Below are 19,984 nucleotides of genomic sequence, written 5' to 3'. Positions count from 1 at the left end.
GCAGATGGAGAGCTGTGAAACAGATTTTTGTGGGGCAAGCACATGGTCGAGTTTTGAGTCACCACTCAGCAGCAGGTACTCACTCTTGAGTGAAAGCAAAGGAAAAAGGCTTTGTTCAGTCTTTCACTTGGCTGAAAGCTGATAGAAGAAAGTGAGATCATCTCTTTCTGGGCTTTTGCAGAACTGGAAGTACATCCCTGTCCCTGCCCGATCCTTCCCATGGTTTTCTGTTGCTTGATTTGGGAATGCAGAGCCTCATCCTGTGGGATTGAGAACTGCAGTGCTTTGCTCCGCTCCTCTCTCTGTGCTTGGATAAGTGGGAGCTGCATCTGCTCCTCGTGCAGAACAGTTCAGTGCTGACTGCCAGCACAGAAAAATGGGGCAGGATGAGATGGCACGAGCTGTGCTGGTTGAGTGGTATCTGCAGGGAGCTGAGGCATCAGTCAGAGAGAGGCACACATCTTGGGGAGTCAGCCCTGTACTCATCTCCAGAACAACAGTTGTCAGCTGAAGAGCCTTTTGCTATTGATTGAGATGTGCAGAGGGAAATCTGCCTGGGAGATCTCTGGGTTTGTTTTTTTTTTTTAATCATTTGAAGTTTGGTTCATTTGGTGGAGGAGCTGCCAAGCCCATCACCTCGGGCTGGTGTGGGAAGGTCAGCGTGGCCCCTCCTCTGCCATGCCTGGGGCATAGAGGCAGGCAGGGGTGCAAACTTCTCACCACTTCCTCTGTCACCTCCTTTTGCCAGCACTTCATAGATAATAAGAACTTTATAGATATAAAAACTTCATTACATAATGTCCACAGGGGTGAAATTGAGATTTGCTCAGGTTCCTAGTTATTCATAAGCATTTTCAGACTTTACATTCACAGCTTTCAGAAGTGCCTGATGTCTTGGGTGTAGAGCTGGAGGTGCTGCAGTGTGGCCACTGGGAGTGGCTGCTCATCAGTTCATTCCCAAGTGCTGGAGCCTCCGTGGTGGCTCAGATTGGTCACTCAGCCTCAGGAATTCTTCGAGTCACCCAAGTGCTGAGATCTGCCCAGTCCTTCAATCCTGACCAGCCACGGGGTTTTCTCTTCTTGTTCGTTTTCTCTTTGCTGTTAGCTTGTAAACCTGTTAATTCATATTGATTCCTTTAATTTCCAAAGGAAATTGCTACAAGGTTGAGGTAGTACTGACAGAGGCTGTTTCCTACATGTTTTTAATTGGTGTTTAACCATTCTGAAAAATAGTGTTGGGGTGTGCTGGACAGTGCATGTAGAGCAATCAAACAAAAAAGGACCCTGTTAGCATTTTAATTGAGAATGTTGTGATTTTGCATACTCAGAATCAGTCTTAACTTCTTCAAATCCATAATACAAGGGTTTTATGCCCTCAGAGCCAAACCCCTGTCTTTTTGCTCTCCTCTGGCAGCTTGCTCTGGGGTGCTGGTCTTGGCAGGGGGATGGCACATCAATCCTCAGGCTCTGCAAGCTGAGGTGATGCACAGAGAGCCTGAAGAAGCCCCCAGCTGGCTCATGCCTCCACAAAGCTCTTTAAAAGCAAGTCCTCTCAGCAAGACCTTACTAGATAGGAAGAGAGTGAAGCTAGACAGGCTTTTAGTCTGTGCTGCAGTGGCTCTCCTTGCAGTCTGAGCAAAGAATTTGGACTGTGATTTAAATTTCATTAGAGCATTGTTTGACAGGAACCTGGCATAGCTGCATCCACCAAGCTGCCTGTGGAAAGCGTGTTGGCTTTTGCTGGAAAAACCTCTGACAAATTCCAGAAGCTACAAATTTGGCTTCTGGAAATGGTGTTTCTGGATGACATTCCTTTCTTTTGTCCTTCTTGGACTGGATGGTGCCTCACAAGGATGCAGTCAGGCAGTGGTAGTGTGTGGTGTTTGATGTCTTCTGGGCCACTTTCGCCTCTGGCTGGGGTTTCTTGCCTGTCATATGTCTCCAAAAAAGCCACAGCTTCTATGTGCAGCATCTGTGGGTGTGCTCTGGAGTGCATCAGGCAGCCCAGCTGAGAAAAAAATCAGTCTTGGTGAAAAAATAAACTGGAGGCTCTGAATTTGGCTGGCCAGCACCTCCTCCACAGCACTCTGCAGCCTTGCAGCCACAGTTTGATATTAAACTGCTTCAGCAGCTTTTCCTGTGGTGCTTTTTGCTGTGAGCTTTGAGTAGGTGGGACCAAGATAAAACTGCTCCAGTGGCTTCTTCTGGAACCTTCCTCGCTGGCCCCTGGGCAGAGCCCTTGTGTTCACGTGGGTGGTCAGGAAAGCAAGCAAGTGCCTGCAATGGTGTGGGCAGTGCTTTGTCAGCCTCTGGACCTGCTGTCCCTCAGTCAAGCTCAGTCCTTTCCCATCTGGAGGATGAATTTTCCCTTATTCTGAAATGTGGATTTCCTTAGCGTTTTGTTTTGTTGGTGGGTTTTTTTGCTTTTCCTCTAGGTTTTTGATGAGTACAGTTTTCTGTTCTGATTGCCAAAAAATGACAAGTTCCCTGTAACCAGCAGCATGACAGACTTTAGGTGGGCTGTTAAAGCTTTTGGAGTTGATCCTGAAAGCTGTGCATCTCCGCAGTTTAGGAATGATGCACTTACATTTTTTTAACAAACACAAATAATATATTTGCTGATTTGCTACGTTATCCCATCACCAGAAAGGCAGTAAAATACCAGGGGGCTGTTACTGCAGTCCTTTCTGGTCACAGGACTCCTTTTGGAGTCAAAGGTGGGTTTGGATGGAGGCTCCTGTGTCGGGTATGTGATGTCTGCCCTGGGTTACATACACTCATGTTCACCTGGAAAAGTGCATTTCAACTAAAACACAGCCACAGATATTTCTAAAGTCCCTGAAGATATATTTAAATTAAGATCTGGCCAGCAGTCTGCTGGAAGTGGTGGCTTTTCATGCAATCCCTCTATGGTTTGAGGGTCTTCTGCCCTGCAATTGCTCTCAGCTCCCATAGATCCCAGGACACATTCCTGCTCCTGTCTGAATTCATCAGAGCTGTGCTGGTCAAACTGGGGTTTAGCACCAGCAGCTTTTTCTGGCAGGATTGCATCTGGTCCAAGAGAGTGAATGTGGTGAAATCCTTGCTCAGCTTCTCTCTTGCAGTGAAGGGAGATGGTGAACTCCTTGCTGTCCTAGCTGGGTTTTTGTTTTAGTTTCTTTTACTGGAGTTGTTCTGCTTTCTATAAATAACCACTGGAGCAGAAGCTGCAGCTGGTGGCCTTGCACTGAGTTGTCCAAACTATGGGCTGCTCTGTGCTGCATTCTGGGTTTTGGGAAATGATTGCTGAAAGAGCCGGGGTTTGTGATGATAAGGAAAGGGGAAGAGTGTGCGAGCTGCTGGGAAGGTGGCACAGCTGGATTCCCATGGGCTCTGGGAGTTGCCATTGCAGCCTCTCCTGTTCAGGGCCAGATGTTGAGAGAGGCCAGCTAGAACATTTTGCAGCTCCTCAGGGCTCCCCTGGGGGTGTGGTGCCTGCTGGCTGCCCCGGGGGTGCCCTCTTGCACAAGAGCTCTGGGGCCACTGCAGCGATGCTCTGGGCAGCCGGGGAGGTGCTCCCGCAGGGATGAGCCCTGCAGGGTGTCTGCTGCACAGGAACATCCTGCAGCAGGAGTGTTTTCCCTCTGCTGCACATGAACCTTAGCTGATGCTGTATTTAAACCCCCGTGCTGGAAGGCTGACTCCCAGAACTCGGAGCAGCTGCAGCTCCTGCTGAATCCACTGACGTCAGCTGGGGCTGAGGGTGGTGTGAATTTTCTTCCTCCCAGTTCCATCCCTAATCATCTTGTTGAAAAGGTCCAAGTTTGGCTTCAGTGATAACAAGCTGTCCACAGCAGCTGGCCAGGAAAAATCGCAAAAAGAATATAAATTCAAGGATTGTTTATTTTATGATTAAGTTTTGGTAGCTCTGCTGGTTAGTGACAGCATTATAGAGCAGGCATTTGGGTGCCACCTTTTGGGTCATCAGGCCAACGATGTGTTTGGATATCAGATCCAGAAAAGGCATTCTGCTGGATCCAGAAGAGCCCCCTTGGGTGCTGGATGGGGTTTGTGCAACCCCATGGCAGGGGAATTGAAATTAGATGATTTTAAGGTCCCCTCCAAGCTTTCTGTGGTTGTACAAAGTGCCCCTGAACCTCCTGAGGATGGGCTGCACCCAGACCAGGGAACAGGACAGGATGGCAGTGGAAGGGAGATGGATGTTCAGAGCTCACAGTCAAACTGGCAGACGTGTAACAGCTAAAGATCAGTCATGGAAACAGGAGCAGAAGGGAAGAGGCAGACTTGGTGCTTTGTTTCTATTACAGCAGGAGCTCACAGCTGGGTTTTGGGGGCAGGGAAGCAGTGGTGCTCCCCAGACCTTGGGGAGAAGGCTGGTGCCCCAACCAAGGAGCTGACACAATGAGGGGAACAAAATCTATGTAATTATTTCCTCCTTTATTGCCAGGAAACCAGTCACAGCCACAGTTCTCATTGGATAGTGTCTTGCAGATTTATTGAATGTATTTGCTGTACCTGCAGATGAATTTTCATAAGCAATGGTGGTATGTTTATATTCTTTGAGCATTTCTGGGATGTGGCTGCTGAAAAGATACCATTTTGTTTGCATAATCAGCAAAAAAGAAAAGGTGATTAAGCATATGAATAGCATTTCATTGGCAGAGAAGTTGGTGTGTTGAAATGTGATGGTTTTACAAAACACACTCAGTGCTGGGGGATCTTTTGCTATCTTCAGTGTAGGCAGCTCCAAAATGTCTGCTGTGAAGCTGGGATAACACATGCCTTCATTTCTGAGTGTGATCTGCCTGCTTGGGCTATTTAGGGTTCTAGGGCAATTAAGAAATAAGTTCAGTTAAAAATGGTTTGAAGCAACTTCCAGCATATTCCAGATCAAAGTTACTTCATGGGTTCAAACATTCATGCTGAAATAAAATAGCAAAAAAAAAAATTATAATCTTCAGGGTAATTTTTTCCTTTTTGGAAATTGTGGTCTTGGTGTATAAATCATCTGTATTATTTCAGTATTAAAAGTAAAGGACCTTTTAATCATATTTGCTGCCATGCATCATAGACTGCTTTCTTAAACTTGGCAGTATGGGCTGTGAGTTTGGGAGAGCTTGGCCAGATGGGTTTTCAGCACTTTCTGCTTCTGTATTGATATCTTCAGGGCAATAACCTCTCTTTCCTATGTGGTTGGGATTTTTCATTTACTCGCCCTGTTCACTGAAGAATGGGGCTGAGAAAATTAGGTCTAAAATGGTTCATATACTGAGGGAATTTTTTACAGAGGCTGATTGGGTGGGTGGGGACAGGCTGTTCTGCTAAATCTGTGCATTGTTTAAAAATAAGTTTCCAGTAGAAATGGATGTACAAGGAAATGATTTATTGTTGCCTACCTGTAAGCAGAAGAAACCCTTGACTCCAAACTGTACAACTCAATTTTTGGAAGACTTTTAAATCACACTTGTGCTTTCATTGAAGAATTAATAGTTCTGACTTCTTTCTTAGCGCATCTTGGACCATGTTTCCTTTTCTCTGTATTTTTTTTTCCAGATTACTGCGGGAGCAGTGGATCAGAGCCAAATATGAACGAAAAGAGTTCATCCACAGTGAGAAGCAGGAGCCTTATTCTGCAGGTAGTGAAAGACACTTTTGGCTGATAAGTTTTTTGATGTCCAGCACCTTCCATTTTCTTCCTCTCTGTTTGTATGTTCTTTGTGTTGATTATTGCCCCTATCTCATTAAGTAGAAGTAAGTATGGTCTTTTGCACAAGATCTCTCCTGCCATTCCCTGTATTTGATTTGGAATATTGGGAATTTGGATACCTGATGGAAACCAATCCAAGTCTTCCTGTTGACTTCCACGGGCTGTTCACCAGGAGCAAGTCAGGCCAAGCAGCAGTGGCTTTGTTCCTGGGAGCAGGAGGTGTGCAGCTGGATTGAAGTGCAGATAAAGGGTGTTGGTGTCCTTGAGGTGACCTTTGCTTTGGAGGGATGCAGCAGCACTGTTAGCCTGGTTTGGTGGTGCTGGGTGTGTGCAGCACGTCCCCCACTGTCCCAGGGAGCTGTCCCTGTCCCTGCAGGACGCTGCAGGAGTCAGCAGTGGGACCTGCCCTCCCTGGAGGGCTTTGCAGCTGCCAAGGTGCAGCTCGTGTGCCAGAGCTCCTTTCAGCAGGTGACAGTGGCCTTGCCAGGGGCTGGGGTAGCAGAGCAGTGGGTTGGGTGATTTTCTTGCAGAAGAGCAGGATATGAAGAGGAGACACAGAGCTCCACCGTGTGTGTTGTGTGGCTGCACCAGCATGAAATTAGCTGGGCATTCCCTTGCTATATGTAAGTGGCATTTAATTTATTCTGCATATTAAGTAGTTGACACCATCTATGTGCTCGGATGACTCTGGGATAATTTTATTAGCAAAGACCATGTTGCAGATTAAAGGTTAAAATATTATTTTCATGATGGTTTTCAAGACTAATAATATGCAGGTAGCTCCAGCAGTTTGCTGTTATGAAAACCACAATTAAATTCTGATCTCATATATTCTCAATTTATGTTTTGAGCATTTCAGCTCTGCTGTATTGTATACATGAGGCACACAGTGTGTGGGGAGTGTCCCTATTCATAGAGAGTACATTAGGTGCAGTTTTATTTTAGATTTTTATAAAAGCTGTCTGCTGGAGTCAGACCTGTTCTATTAGCAATAAATAGTTTGATTTCTTAGATAATTTTTGAATGTATCTGCCAATGTGTGTTTAATACCCATCCAAGAACAGTGTTTCCAATTTCTACCATGCAACTTCTGGATATAAAAGCTGGGATTCAACCAAGTACTTGAGGAAAATGAATAATTTTAAGCACATGATGAGTCCTTCTGACTCTGAGAAGAGTGTGTACCTGGTTAAAGTGAAGTAGGTGCTTCAGTGCTGTGTGGGAAGAAGGGCAGTGTGTTCTGAGCTCTCTGAAAGATATTATAAGAAGAATTCAAAGGGGAGTTTATTTTAGCAGTGTATTTTGTAGGTGTTTTTCAGTAATGTGGCTGTGTAATATTTAACTGCATGCTGAAGTGATAGGGTTTTCTCACCTCTCTTTGAAGTTCAAAAGCCATTAAATACAGAATAGAAGAGGGTGAGCCATTTTCAGTGAGCAGTGCTCTGGGGAGGAGGAGGGGAAGAGAAGCAGGCTGGTGGGCATCAATTAAGTGGTGTATAAGTGATTTTAGGTTGTGAATTGTCTTTGAGAATGGCACTGTGTCCAAAACCCAGCATAGGAGCCACACAAATGACCTGTGCAGCTGGGATGCCATTTATTGGTTGTTCTGGACAGTAAATTCCAAGGAGAGCCTTGGCCAGGTGGCTCCTCCTTAGGGGAACCAGGTTAATACTACAACAAAGCCAAGCTGGGGATGCACACCCCGAACTCCCAGTGCCAACATTCCCCTCCTGCTGCACCATCACAGCCCCCAGGTGTGGTGCCCACCTGTCCTTCACCCTGTGCCCAAAAGTGCTCCTTCTGCCAGCCTGTCCTGCAGACCAGCTGCTGATGCAGCTTGCAGCTCTCAGGCTGGGAGCTGGATGTTTCCTGGGGTCATGTCCTGAGAAGGGAGCCCAGGGAAGACCCTGTGTCCTGTGGGAAGGGAGCACTCTGAATGTCACACAATCATTTAGCTTGTGAAGATCATCTAGCCCAGCCCTGAACTCAGCACTGCCAAGGCCATGTCCCCAGCAGAAATGTTCCTGGGTGTGTTGGACAGTTCTAGTCCCCTTCCAGTGCCATGGGGCTGTTCTGCCACTGTGCTGCTCACGGTGCTGGGCTCCTGTGCCTGCTCCTGCCAGGCTCAGCAAGCTGGGGATGGCAGAGGGGCTGGGCTGCTGCTTTTTCCCACTGACCTGAAATGTCTGTGAGCAAACCGAGGTGGCACTGCCACCAGGGTGTCCTCCTGCCCGCCCCACATCCAGCTGTGTCTCACTGGGGTGTATCTCTATCTCTGTTCCTTCCTAATGCTGTCTCAGACCATTTTTCCTCACCCTCCTGAATTCCCTGGAGCAGTGTCAGGTTACCAGTTTCTAAGCATGAAACATTTTGTTGCTAATAGAAATGTCAGTATCCATTTTCTCATGTTTGCTGGAAGATTTAATTCCATTTTCCAGTCCCAGGGGCTATTTTGCATTCTGATGTTTGTTCAATAATTGCATGAAAAATAAGAAAATGCTATATTGGAATAGTTTTGAGCAACATCCTTTTCCAGGCAGCGTGATGAAACCCTGGTCAGAAATTCAGTGTCTTTCAGAATATCCTTTGGGGAGAGACTGTCTGGAGCCTGTGGAGCCAAGCAGGAGCTATCACAGCTGAACTGCCAGACTCAGGAGAAATGAGCCTCGGGACAGGAGTGTCAGATGTGCAGGTCAGGGCTGAGAGAGTGCAGGGGAGCCTGGCAGGAGGATGCAGCAAACTTCAGCTGCTGGGGAGGGGGATGGATAAGAGGCAGTGTGGGATGCAAAGGCAGCAGCTGCCCCAAAGGGCCTTGCATATCTGCTGGGAAACATCTGCCTCGTGGGATGCAGAGTGATGCCAGGTAGCAGGATCAGAACTGGGAAACAAAGACACTTCCCATGTGCAGAAATCCCCAGTGTGGGCAGTGCTGAGCATTGAAACCAGCTCTTGAGCCTGGCTGTGGATCCATGGGTCCTGGTTCAGTCCCCAGATGAGATATCCCCTCTTGGGGTTGTGCTGTTGTACGTGCAGTCACAGCCACTCACCCTTGGTGGGAGATCACTGTGGAAACTCCTAAAAGGGGATTTAGGAAGATTGAGAGTTCCTTGCTCCCTAGGAATCCTTGGAGCACAGGCCCATGTGCTGTTCCCAGCTCTCAGCTCCTCTGTCCCGTTAGTGTTTCAGGCTGATGGTTCTGTTGTTAATGAGTGTATCAGCACCATTGCCTGGAGAGCTCAGACGGAGCAGTGAGATCAGTGAAACTGTGATTAAATGTTTCAGTGATCCACTATTGATTCCCAGAGACATCCTCTTATACATTTGAGCTCTTCATTCAGCTGTAGTATGAGCTGAATAATTTGTTTGCCCTAGCCAGACTTCATGAAACAAAACATTATTTCCACCCCAGCAATCCTAATTAACACCATGGCCACATCCCTCTCTCTAGCAGTACATTTCTTGTACAACAGCACAGAATGATGCCAGTCTTGAGACTCTCACATTAACGTGTTCCAGGTTGGCTTTATCCCTTCTGGTAAATGAACTGGCAAAATTGCTGTCAGTCTCCAGCTAATTGTCCCTCCTAAAGGAGTTTAATGGGGCAGGGGTGCTGAATTCTCCTGGAAACAGGGGACAGTTGTAATTGCCATCAAAGTCTGGATGTGTATCTCAAGGCAATTTCAAGGTTTGATAAATTTTAAAAATATTTTGATCAGATACAGAGAGTTTTGCCTGTATCTTCCAGCTTTCCTCATCTGCTCCAGTGGAAGCTTTTAAAAAGCTTGGTTGTTTGCCCCTGCTGTTGATAGATGGCAGTTATGGCAGTGCTCCCAAGAGGACCTGCTGAAAGTTAGTTCAGTTGGGTGCTCTTGATTTCCCTTAATCAAGGGGGTTTCTTTTAACCAAGGGAGAGGTGGAGGAAGCAAAAGGGAATAGTGTTTGCAGGGCTGGAGCACTGTGATGATAAAAACTGGTGAAGGTGCAGCTGCTCTGATGCACCTCAGGCTACAGATGAGAGAATGTGGCTGAGAACAAAAGGGAATTGTTTGCCCTTTGGACTTTGACTTCACTGCTTTCATTCATTGGTCTTGGGGAGCTGGGGCTCCTCAGCTGATAAAAATTGTCATAGGTCCCATGGAAGTGTTGGGGGAATCCAGATTTGCACCAGGTGAATGTTTAAACCCTGTCCTTTGGGGTGGAAGTTGGAGGACTGGGATTTTTTGACTGTTAGATCCACAGATGGGTGGGACGACCTCTTGGGTTGCAGAGTGCAATAATGTGGCACTGCTGCAACCTGAGGTGGCCTGTGAGCTTCCACTGGAGCTGCTGAAAGCTGGAAGATACAGGCAAAACTTTGGGCACGTTAGCAAAGTCAGTGATGTCAGGCTGTAGGCTCTGTTGGGTGGTATTCCTGTATTTGTAGTGCTGTGGGCTGGATCTCGTTGTCACTATTCAGGTGAGCTGTGGTTTATTCAGGTAGCATTTCTCTGCAGGTGCCTATTTGCTTGTACTGTCTTCTGTCAGCCCCCTTGGGATTAGTTGGCTTCTGTGTTGTTTCCTATTTGTCTGCAAATATGATGGCAAAATAAATTATGAGACATAAAAGAACACCCTAAAATAGTAAAATCTGTTAATGTGCACTTTCCATTCCATGAGGCTCTTGCATAATTTGGGCAGCAGTTTGAATTAATTTTCCCCTGCACTCACACAGTTGGAAGGAGCTCTGACTGCAAAGCACTGGAGAAAACACAGGGGACACAAAAATGTCCTTCCCCAGTGTGAGGAACAGACCCTTATTAGCTCAGTGTGACCCGCAGTGAGGTAATGCAGTTTATTTTGGGCCTCATCAGACAAAACAGTGAGCAGTGTTGCAGTTAAAATCCAATTATTTTAACTGACAGACCTGATCCTCTGCTGTCTCTTACCCCATTTCCTCCAGCTAGTGAGGAGCTGTGGGTGTCAGAGCCAGACCAGCTCTGCTCTGGGTTTTTTCACAACCTCAAAGCAAATTACAGGGCTGAGCAGCACCCAGGGAGCAAACCAGTGCTAATGGCAGTCTCAGAGGACATGGGGCACATCAGACAGCCCAAAGAACTGAGCAAAGAAATCAAATATCAGCTTGAGGGCTGCTGGTGGCCTCTGCTGAGCCCTGAACACTCTTTAAGGAGCTGCTGGTGCAGGGGGTGTGAAGCCACACCAGAACCATCCCCTCCCTTTGCTCTGCAAACAAACTTTGCAGTGAAGCCCGGGGGTGGAGGTGGCCTGGGGACAGGAGGTGTGGTGACACTGGGTGGGTGGGAGGATGGATGGATGGATGGATGGATGGATGGATGGATGGATGGATGGATGGATGGATGGATGGATGGGGACAGGCAGGGTCTTCTCATCTGGGGGTGCTTGCAAGAGGAGAGGGTGAGAGTGGAGAGGGCAGCAGGCTCAGGGGAGCAGGACCTGCGTGCAGGTTCTGAACACTGCACAGGGCTGGGGTGGAGCCGTGGTGGGAAGTGTGCTGCCCCAGAGGGGTGTTTTCCCCAGGTCCTGTCACCTGCACAGGCTTACCTGTGCCAGGGAATCACTGCCCTGCTCGGGCTTGGTGCAGCTCCCGGGATGCAGGGAAGGACAGTTTGACCAGGACAGAAAAGAGTCCTGGTGAGAAGGTTTAAAAAAACAACAAAGTCCCCATTCAGGGCACTGTAGCAGTGTGAGGGTTGTGGCAACAGAGTGTTCCCAGATTTGGGCTCCCATGAGAGGGGCAAGAGAGACAAAGGTGGGTTGTGTTGTTGGGGTTTTTTTCCTACTGCTTGTGCTGGTTTATGCTGTCTGGAAGTCTTTATGTGGAACACTGCTCCATCCCACTGGACCTGCTCCATGGTCAGAGCACCACCCCTGCGGGAGGGACTTGATAAGGGTGAGACAGAGCTGATGTGTGAAACCAGCTCCTTACAAGTGGGGAGAAGTGCTGTAAGTCCTTCCTGTAGCATCCTTTATCTGCTGACAAGACACCTGCATCTTAAATAAGAGCATTAAACCAAAGCTCTGTTGCTGAGGTGTTTTCAGCTCAATCAAGAGCTGCTCTTAGCACTGGGAAGGATTTGAGCCAGCTCCTGTGTGTGGTCAGGATGGTTGCCAGCTGCCATCTCATCTTCTCTCGTGCAGACCAGCAGGAAGATTTAGTTCACTGTTGTTTTTTCCCCTAGTGCAGCCCACATCCTTGGCTGACGTTCCTCTTTATATTTCCAGCAGCTCCAAGGCAGCTCTCCTGGCTTTTCCCAGGTGAGCATGGTCAGGATGATGCTGTGCTGAGCTCTGCACAAGCACAGAGCAGGATGGGGGTGTGGTTGGGGGTGAGGTGAGAGCAGGAGATGCCAGCCCCTCACAGAAGGAGAGCAGTGCCCCACCACAAGGGTGGTTGTACAAAATGCAGGGATGAGGATGATTTTTTTAAATTACCACATTGCTTTATAAGCAAGAAAGAGAGAGGAGTGTTCAGCTGCTACCGGAGCCACATCTGGCTGAAATTATCCAAGATGCTGAGAAGCCAGAGGGGGAGAGATGGATGAGCAATGCTCACAGAAGCCTTGGTTCCTTAGGAAACAGAGCTCACAGGAGCAGTAAGAGAAACCACGAGATAAAAGCAACCATGTTGAGGGTTATCAGCAACATCTTGCGGGGCTTTGTCCAGGCACCGTGTGCTGCAGGAGAGCGCAGTGGTGCAGAGCAAGGTCCCCTGCCTGTGTGCCCTGGGGTGTGCAGGAGCATCCCAGTGCCTTCCAGGGGCTGGGTGGCATTGCCTGGTTTGGGGTTGGTGTGTGTGTGAAGCAATCCTCCATCATTTCCATTTCCATGGCTCCATTTCCTCGCCGCGGCGAGGGCAGGTGTCCCTGGCCACGGTGCAGGGCAGGGCTGTGCCTCCTCTCTGACCTGACAGGGTACAGAAATACTTCAGCATCGTTTTGTGGGTTTTTCCTTAAACCTTTTCTCCCTTCCCCCAGTTCCTTGTGAGCTTACAACATCTCCTCGTGCTAAAAATAGCCTTTGGTGAGGGAGCGAAGCTGCGCTCCGCCTGCCCTTTGTTGGGGGGCTGCGGCGCCAGCCCAGGGCAGCCCCTGCCAGTGTCTGAGTGTCCAGGTGTCTGAGTGTCAAGGTGTCTGAGTGTCCGGGTGTCTGAGAGCCAGGTGTCCAAGTGTCCGAGTGTCCATGTGTCCAGGTGTCCAAGTGTCCGAGGCCAGAGCAGCTCCACCAGCTTGTGTCACCGGTGTTGCAATGGCAGCTCAGGGGCCACGAGTGCTCTGCTAAACAAAATCAGTTTCTAATCCCCACTGCCTGCTCGGAGTTTGGGACAGTGCTGGAATCTCTGCAGGGATTGTGATGTTTCTGTTCCTGTACCCAAACCCGAGCCACGGCCCTGGAGGTATTTCTGCTGAGGGCAGTGAGGTTTGAAATGTCACTGTATAAACGCCAGGTCACGTTGGACTCTGAATGCCACAGCAAAAGCTTTAGTGCCACATAATGCTGTGAATTTATGAATGGCCCTAGAAGCCCTGGCTGTGTTAGGTGTCTGTAAAGTGAATAGTATCGTGCAAATAAAGAGTTTATTTTCCCCTCATTCTGCTTTTTTTGCTGGCATGTTTCCTCTAATGCCAGTGACTTGCCTCCTGATTTACACCATATATAGAAATGTAGAAAAAGCCTAATTATAATTGGCTCTTCTAACATTTTGAGTTGAACTTCTGAAAATACTGGCTGCATCTTGATCCAAAGGTCTGAGTTTTTCAGAAGTTTCTGTGAGTGTAAATCTCTATTTAACCTCAATGCAGATGTGGCTGATGGGCAAACAGCTGTCAAAAGCTTTAGCCAGCCTTGATCTTAGTCCGTAGAGAGGAATTTTCAATATAAAGAAATAAGTTAATTTATTTCTACTTAATAGCCTCCAAAAGAAGTTGCTGCTTGGCTCTGACTGCTTTTTAATGTCACTGTTATCTGATGCTGGTTATAAAATGGATTAAATTCTCTTCTGATGCTTGAAAGGCTCAAGCATTAGAGCAGGGCTTTGAGAGAAGCTCCGTAATTTTCTGCTCTGCCCCTCACTGATGGGAAGCTCTTGTTTTTGTGACTCAGGGCAGCAGCGTGCATCAGGAAGATGTGGCTGTCACAGGATCTGTGGAGCATCCCTCACTGTGGGATGCTTTTTTGTGCTGTCTTAGCCTCTCTTTCCAATCCTTGTAAGAAGATTCCTCATAGACCTAGAGATGGAAATAAAAAAGTAATAGCAGCATGGTTAAAAAGCAGCAAAAATCTGATATTCTGTTGAGAATTCATGTTGACTTTTGCAAAGCAGAGATGTGGGCATGGAGGGGGAGATGCTTTGTGGTAGGGAGTCATGGCACCAGCTCCCTGCAGTGCATGTTGGTGCTTGGTGTGCTAGGATTGCATCAGCAGTGCCTGCTGTTAAATCACCATTTCCAGTAAATTCCCAGCAACTGATTCCAGTATTTGGCTGAACCAAAGCACCAGGTTTGGCTCTCACTGGATTTCAGCAAAACCATGTTAGAAATGGCTGCACTCAGTCCTGCCCTTGTCTGTAAGGGCTTGGCTGCAGGGGCCCAAAGGCTGGCTGCATTTTCCCTCTTCCCAGCTGACACCAGGAGCAGCTCCTCTGCTTGGCACTGGGGCACCCAGGCTGTGTGTGGTTGTACCAGCTGAAGGTGGGGCTGATCTCTGGACAGGCTGATCTGGGGCTGAATGAGCAGCCCAGGGCACAGGGATGCTGCACCTCTTTGGCATGGACCTCTGCCCTGTGTCAGTGTCCCAGAGGATGCAGTGATTTGGCATCACAGCCAGGCAGGGATTGTATCAGGGAATTTGGCTTCTTGGCTGAGTTTTGCAGCCTGCTGTGAGCTTGGTGCTGTGCAGGTTCTGCTGATGCTTCTCTTGGTGGTCACTGGAGCAGTGGGGAGCATGGCAGGAGGGATGCAGGATGTCAGGCTAAGTGGCAGCGGGGCTCTAGCCCTCTCCAAAAAGGATGCAGCCTCCACTATTGGCTTTTCAAAGGAGCATTTTAGCATTTCAAGGATGCTCAAGAGCATTTTGGTTTTTGTTTTGCTTAGAGCATTTGGTGCTCTGAGTGCTGTACAGATGCCCCCAAAAAGCAGCCCCTGTCCAGAGGTTTCCATCAGAGGGCTGGGGGTGTGAGTGCCTGATGGGAGTTGCAAACCCTGCAGTTCTCCCAGCACAAGGTCACTGGAGGCTGCTGTGCTGTTGTCAGGAGTGGGTTAAAGCACGAGCATCCCTCCAGTGAGCAACCTTGCCTGGCACAGAAACCTCCTTCTCCTGCTGCTGAGCCACAGAGCAGCTTCTGTTCTCCAGCCTGACATCAGCGCGGCCGGGACGTGAGTCACGCTGGGAGCCAGGCTCGGGGAGCTGCTCCCCCTCCCCACAAGCTGCTCCCCCTCCCCACAGCCTCTCATGGAGGTGAAGCCCCTCTGGGTGGGTCTGAGCCCCCCTGCTCGCCCCTCACCCGTGCAGCACCTGGCGTGTGGCAGGGGTGACGTTGGCAGCCCCAGGAGCAGGGCATGACCCCGCTGGGGCTGTGTGAGGTCTGGCACCCATGCCTTGGCACTTGTGCTGTGGATTATGGGTACAAAAAAGAGGAATTATGGCCTGATTTTTTTTTTCCTCTCAAAACCCTTTTGTCTAATAGGGAGGAAGAGTTTAAGATGAAAGGCTCTGGAGAAAGATTGAAATGGTTGAAGGAGGAAAGTTTACAGAGAAGTATGTTCAGCTGAAGCAGATGGGACCCCACTGCTGATGCTCAGTCTCCCTTTCATGTCTTCCCAGTGTAATCCTTTATGCATTTAACATTACACAACTCCGTGTCAGGACTTGCTCCAAGAAACCTTTCCCCATCCTCTCCTTGGGGGTTTGAGGGAAATGCAGTCATTGCTTTAAAACAAATGACTGCTTCTTCTTCTGCCTTGGTGTGCCCTGGCACTGCTACCATGAGAAGTGGATGGGGGGAGTACTTTGCAGGTCACTTCTGCTCTCTGCAGCCTCACCCAGAGCAAAGCAAAAACTCACACAGTGAGTGAACAAATATTGAACCAAATGGCCTTGGAGGGAAATGGATCCATTTGAAAAAGTCCACTCGAGAAATCAGCAGCAGATGTAAGCCCCAGCCAGACTGACAGCACCCACTGCAGCATCCCCAGTGGGTTTGGGAAGGGCTCTCCTGCAGAGCTGCCTGTGGTGGGTCCCAGCCTTGTTCCCTGTCAGCAGCTTGGCAGTACAAATGGTGTAAACATCAAAGAGGACTTTGCTGCAGTAAAGACAAGGCACATCAAAGGGCTGTTTAACAAACTAAACTCAGGAGGAGGATGCAAGGGGAGATGACAGCATGGTTTGTCTTACCATTATTTTTTCTGGTGCAAGGGGAGCAGGGCTGGGGCAGAGACCCACGTGTGGCATCGCTCCCATGCCAGGATGCGCTGGCATTTCACAGGACTGGCATCATATGACCAGGAGCTGGAGAAGCCTTTCAGTGCCTTTCAGGAGCTGTTTGGAAGTGCTGATTCAGACTTGGTACAGACCCCTCTGAAGGAGTACTGCCGCCTCCTGGGGCTCTGTGGGAATCAAGGGAAGATGCTGCACTGCTTCCCGGCCTTGATAAGGATACGCCGCACAAAGTCGCCACCAAAAGGCAAAGGAGAGGGCTCCAAATGCAAAAGCTTGTCTTTCAGAGTTAAATTTGGTGCATTTTTATTTTTTTCTATCTCTCTAAGCTATGGCAAGAGGCCAGCAACTGCTGTTATGCTTTCCAGGAAATCCATGAACATTGCAGTGACAAAGTGATGGGGCGGTGATGGATCTTACAGATAGCTGCTGTAGGAAGAAAAACATCTAGCAAAGTGAAAAGCTCTGATGTCTTCAACTCCACTAAAGCAGAAAAGCATTTAGGCAGCCAAAAATTGCAGGTGAGAACCTGTGGGTCTGAACTTAGGGGAGGAGGAGCAGCCGGCCAAGCAAGGCATTGGCAGCCGGCCCTGGGAGGGGGGTAGCAGCCCTGTGAGCTAAAGCTGGATGCTCACAGCTAGTTTAGGATCCAGCTGTAATTTTAACAGCTGGTTCTGTCAAGCTGCCTTCAGCAGAGCTCAGATCCAAGCTTCTATAATTAGCCAAGGAGCAGCAGCTCTCGTGCAGGAGGCGAGGCAGCAGCGATGCTCGGTGCAGGGGAAGCAGAGCAGTGTGGGTGTGAGCCTCGCTGAAAGGGGTAAGGGCTGCCCCATGACATTTTAAATACTTGGTGGTTGGTCTTTTTTTTTTTTTCTCCTTTGTTCTTCATCTAAGGGTTTTGTGCAAAATACTTTGTTGGTTTTTTTTTCCCTCTCAAAAAAGCACACCTAAGAAATGTTGTTTCGTTTTGTGTCATCCTTTAACAGAAATATTTACATTTATCAACTCAAATCAAAAGCATTGAATTTGTGGTCAGTTTGAGGCTGGTTGGATTTGCTGAACTAGTGCAGTCTCTTATGGGTGAGGTCTGAGCCCCTCCAGCCTGTGGCAGCTGAATGTGCTGCCTGTGTTTTGGGGTGTGCTCTGGATGCTCCCTGGGGATGCCCTGAGTAGTTCCCAGGAGAGTCAGTCCAGCTGGTGAGGATAGACTGTAAGATCAATAAATGTGTGAAACACCCCAACTATAATTATCATGCCTCACTCCTGTCCTTGAGCTTTCCCAGTTTGAGGTCAACCCCCTTGAATTAGTGTATTTTGATATTGCTCAGGCTGCCTGTTCCTGTAACCTTGAGTTTTTGCAGTCAATAAATGCACCTATACCAACTGGAGACAGCTGAAGAGAAGTACAAGGCTTTGTTCTCCGTGTCTTGGATGATAAACATTTAAGGAAAGAATAGGAGAACCATCCCTTTGTATTTTCTGTGCTTTATGAGGGTAGTTCTTGGTGCCCCAGGTCTGGTGTTTCTCAGTGATTTTACACTGTGCACATTCACATTCCCTGGGTAATGACACAGGACCAAAACTCTGGGGCATCTTTCTTCCACTAATGAGAAGGGAGCGACCAGGAAGCAATGAGATGACAAAGACCATGGGAAAGGCTGTTTTCATGGCAACTCATGGTAGCTTAATTCAATTTCTGCTACAGAAAGATCTGTTTTACTTTGGAGACCTGTGCAGGGCTGAGCAGTTTCTGTCTCTCATCAGATAAAAACATTCTCCAGGGTGAGGTCATGTCTTTTTCTGGAGTTTGCCAGAGATGCAGCTGAGTTAGATCAGCCTCAGCTCTGAACCCAGAGCGTTTGCTGATGCTTCTTTCTTGCCAACACCAGCCCACACCCTCCAGCATTTTCCCCCTATAGTGAACTCACCCGAGTTTTCACCTTGAAATCCCCGGTGCAGCAGTGGAGGAGTTATCCATACCCCTCTTCTGGGATGCTTACACTGAAATGGGACAGGCAGGTGCCTCTCCAGCTAAATGGGACTGGTTTTACAAATGCTGCTGCTGTTGAGGTGCAGACACAGCAGCCACCTCCAGTTTCGTAACCAGGGCAGCCCCTGAGGGACATGGGCATGGCAGTAACAAACAGCACATCCCCAAAATACCTGAAAGACAATGAGGCTGCTCAGCAGGGAGTGGATTTCAAGCTTTCATGCATTGCAGAGGGTGGAAGAAAATTTTAGCCTAGCTAAGTCAGTGGGAATTTTGGTCAATGATTTATTGGGACAGAGTTTAGCCTTGATTTATATAATTCCAGGAGTTCATTAAGTGGGATTCTGCTGCTCCAGGGAATGGGAGGTGATAGTTCTAGAAAAATCAAGGTGTGCAAATGTCCTTATGCAACCTGGAGGCTGTGGCTGCGCTGCCAAATGCTCCTTCCTTGATAGCACAGCTGCCAGAGCCTCGTGTACCAGCTGATTTCTGGGACAGCTGGAACACCAGCAGCCAGGGCAGAAACGAGTCCTAAATTAAAAAATTCTCCTTTCCTGTATGAAGTTTTCAGTGTAAATGCATTGAACACTCAATAAAAGACATTCGGGAGCCAACAGCAGCACTGCAGCAGATCTGCTCGAAGCCATTTGGATTTCTCTTCAAAGCAGAAAAAGAGGAGAGCTACGTGTGAGAATGGCTTTCCATGATTTGTGATTGTATGGAAATGCTTCCTGTGGGGGGGAATGCTTTATTCCAGGATGCCCCGGAACACAGAGTCCTAAACTCATCTAAAGTCTGTGGTGAACTTCTCTGCTGACTCCTCTACAGCTCTGTTGGGGGTTTAAATTCATCTCATCCTTGCTGGCATTGATCTGTGTGAGCAGCTGCCTAGGCTGAGGTTTTATTTATTGGTGTGGGGAACAGATCCATCAGAAGCTCTTCAAGCTCAGAGACTGTTTTAGCCTGATCCCATGGTGTGGTTTGAGGATGCCTGTGTAAAATCCAGACCTTCAGGTGGCTGCTGGTGCTCGGGAGGTGTTTCGAGCAGCTGCAGGTTGGTGAATCCCACTGCGGTGCGTGAGGAGGGTGTCAAGGTTCCTTGTCCTCCTTCAGTGTCTCACCTCTTTGCTTTCTGCATGTGGGGCTGCAGGTGGATTCTCCCTTGCCTTGCAGAGGTGCAGGCAGGACCATCTGTGTGTGGGCATCCCTGGGCAGGGGGATGATGGTGTGGGATGGAGGCAGAGCTCCTCCAGGTGCGGAGAGGGAAGGCTGTGGGACACCTTCCTGTGCAGCTTCTGAGCAGTAACTCACAGTGGCTGCGGCGAGGATTTTCTGGAGTGTTCATGTCTCACCCAAGGAGGATCCTTGCCCTGTGGTTTGGGAGTGGTTTGGCTGTCAGAATTCAGCTGCCGAGGTGAGGAGCTGCAGGATGTTACTGTGAGTTAGTGCCGCGTGCCTGCCCTTAAACCCTTCAGCCTTCCAGCTGCATCAGCTTTGGGTGTACTCACTGCTCACCACACTGCCAACCTCACACCTTTCATCTGCCTTCTGTTATGAAAGACTGGCTTCAAAAGAGCAAAACCTGAAGGTTATTTACCTGTAACAAGATGTTTTTCTCCAAGCAGCCAGCGGCTCCCGGTGGGTGTTGCAGGGATGCCACTCGAAGAGGAAGCATTTGATTCCCAAGTAAAATTAGATTCCACATTCAATTCTCAGCAATGTGAGTGCAAGGCTTCCAGTAAAGACATTTTCTGTAGCAAGGGGTTGTAACATCTCTCAGCAGATACAATCAAATTCTGCTGGCAGCAGCCAGCTGTGGTCTTATCTTTAATATGTAA

At 48.5% G+C, this 19,984-nt stretch overlaps 1 protein-coding gene across 1 annotated transcript in view; it reads left to right on the top strand.

Moving 5' to 3' along the window:
* ADAP1 (ArfGAP with dual PH domains 1) overlaps positions 1 to 19,984 on the top strand; it is a 51,306-nt gene that overhangs the window by 15,459 nt on the left and 15,863 nt on the right. Inside the window, exon 4 of the mRNA XM_038151194.1 lies at positions 5,554 to 5,636. Coding sequence (XP_038007122.1) covers positions 5,554 to 5,636 — 83 coding nt within the window. The remainder of the gene's footprint in view (positions 1 to 5,553; positions 5,637 to 19,984) is intronic.

The sequence above is a fragment of the Motacilla alba genome, chromosome 14 (assembly GCF_015832195.1).
Source record: "Motacilla alba alba isolate MOTALB_02 chromosome 14, Motacilla_alba_V1.0_pri, whole genome shotgun sequence".
NCBI lineage: Eukaryota > Metazoa > Chordata > Aves > Passeriformes > Motacillidae > Motacilla > Motacilla alba.
The sequence above is the reverse complement of the archived record's forward strand: the minus strand, read 5'-3'. Positions and strand labels throughout refer to the sequence as shown.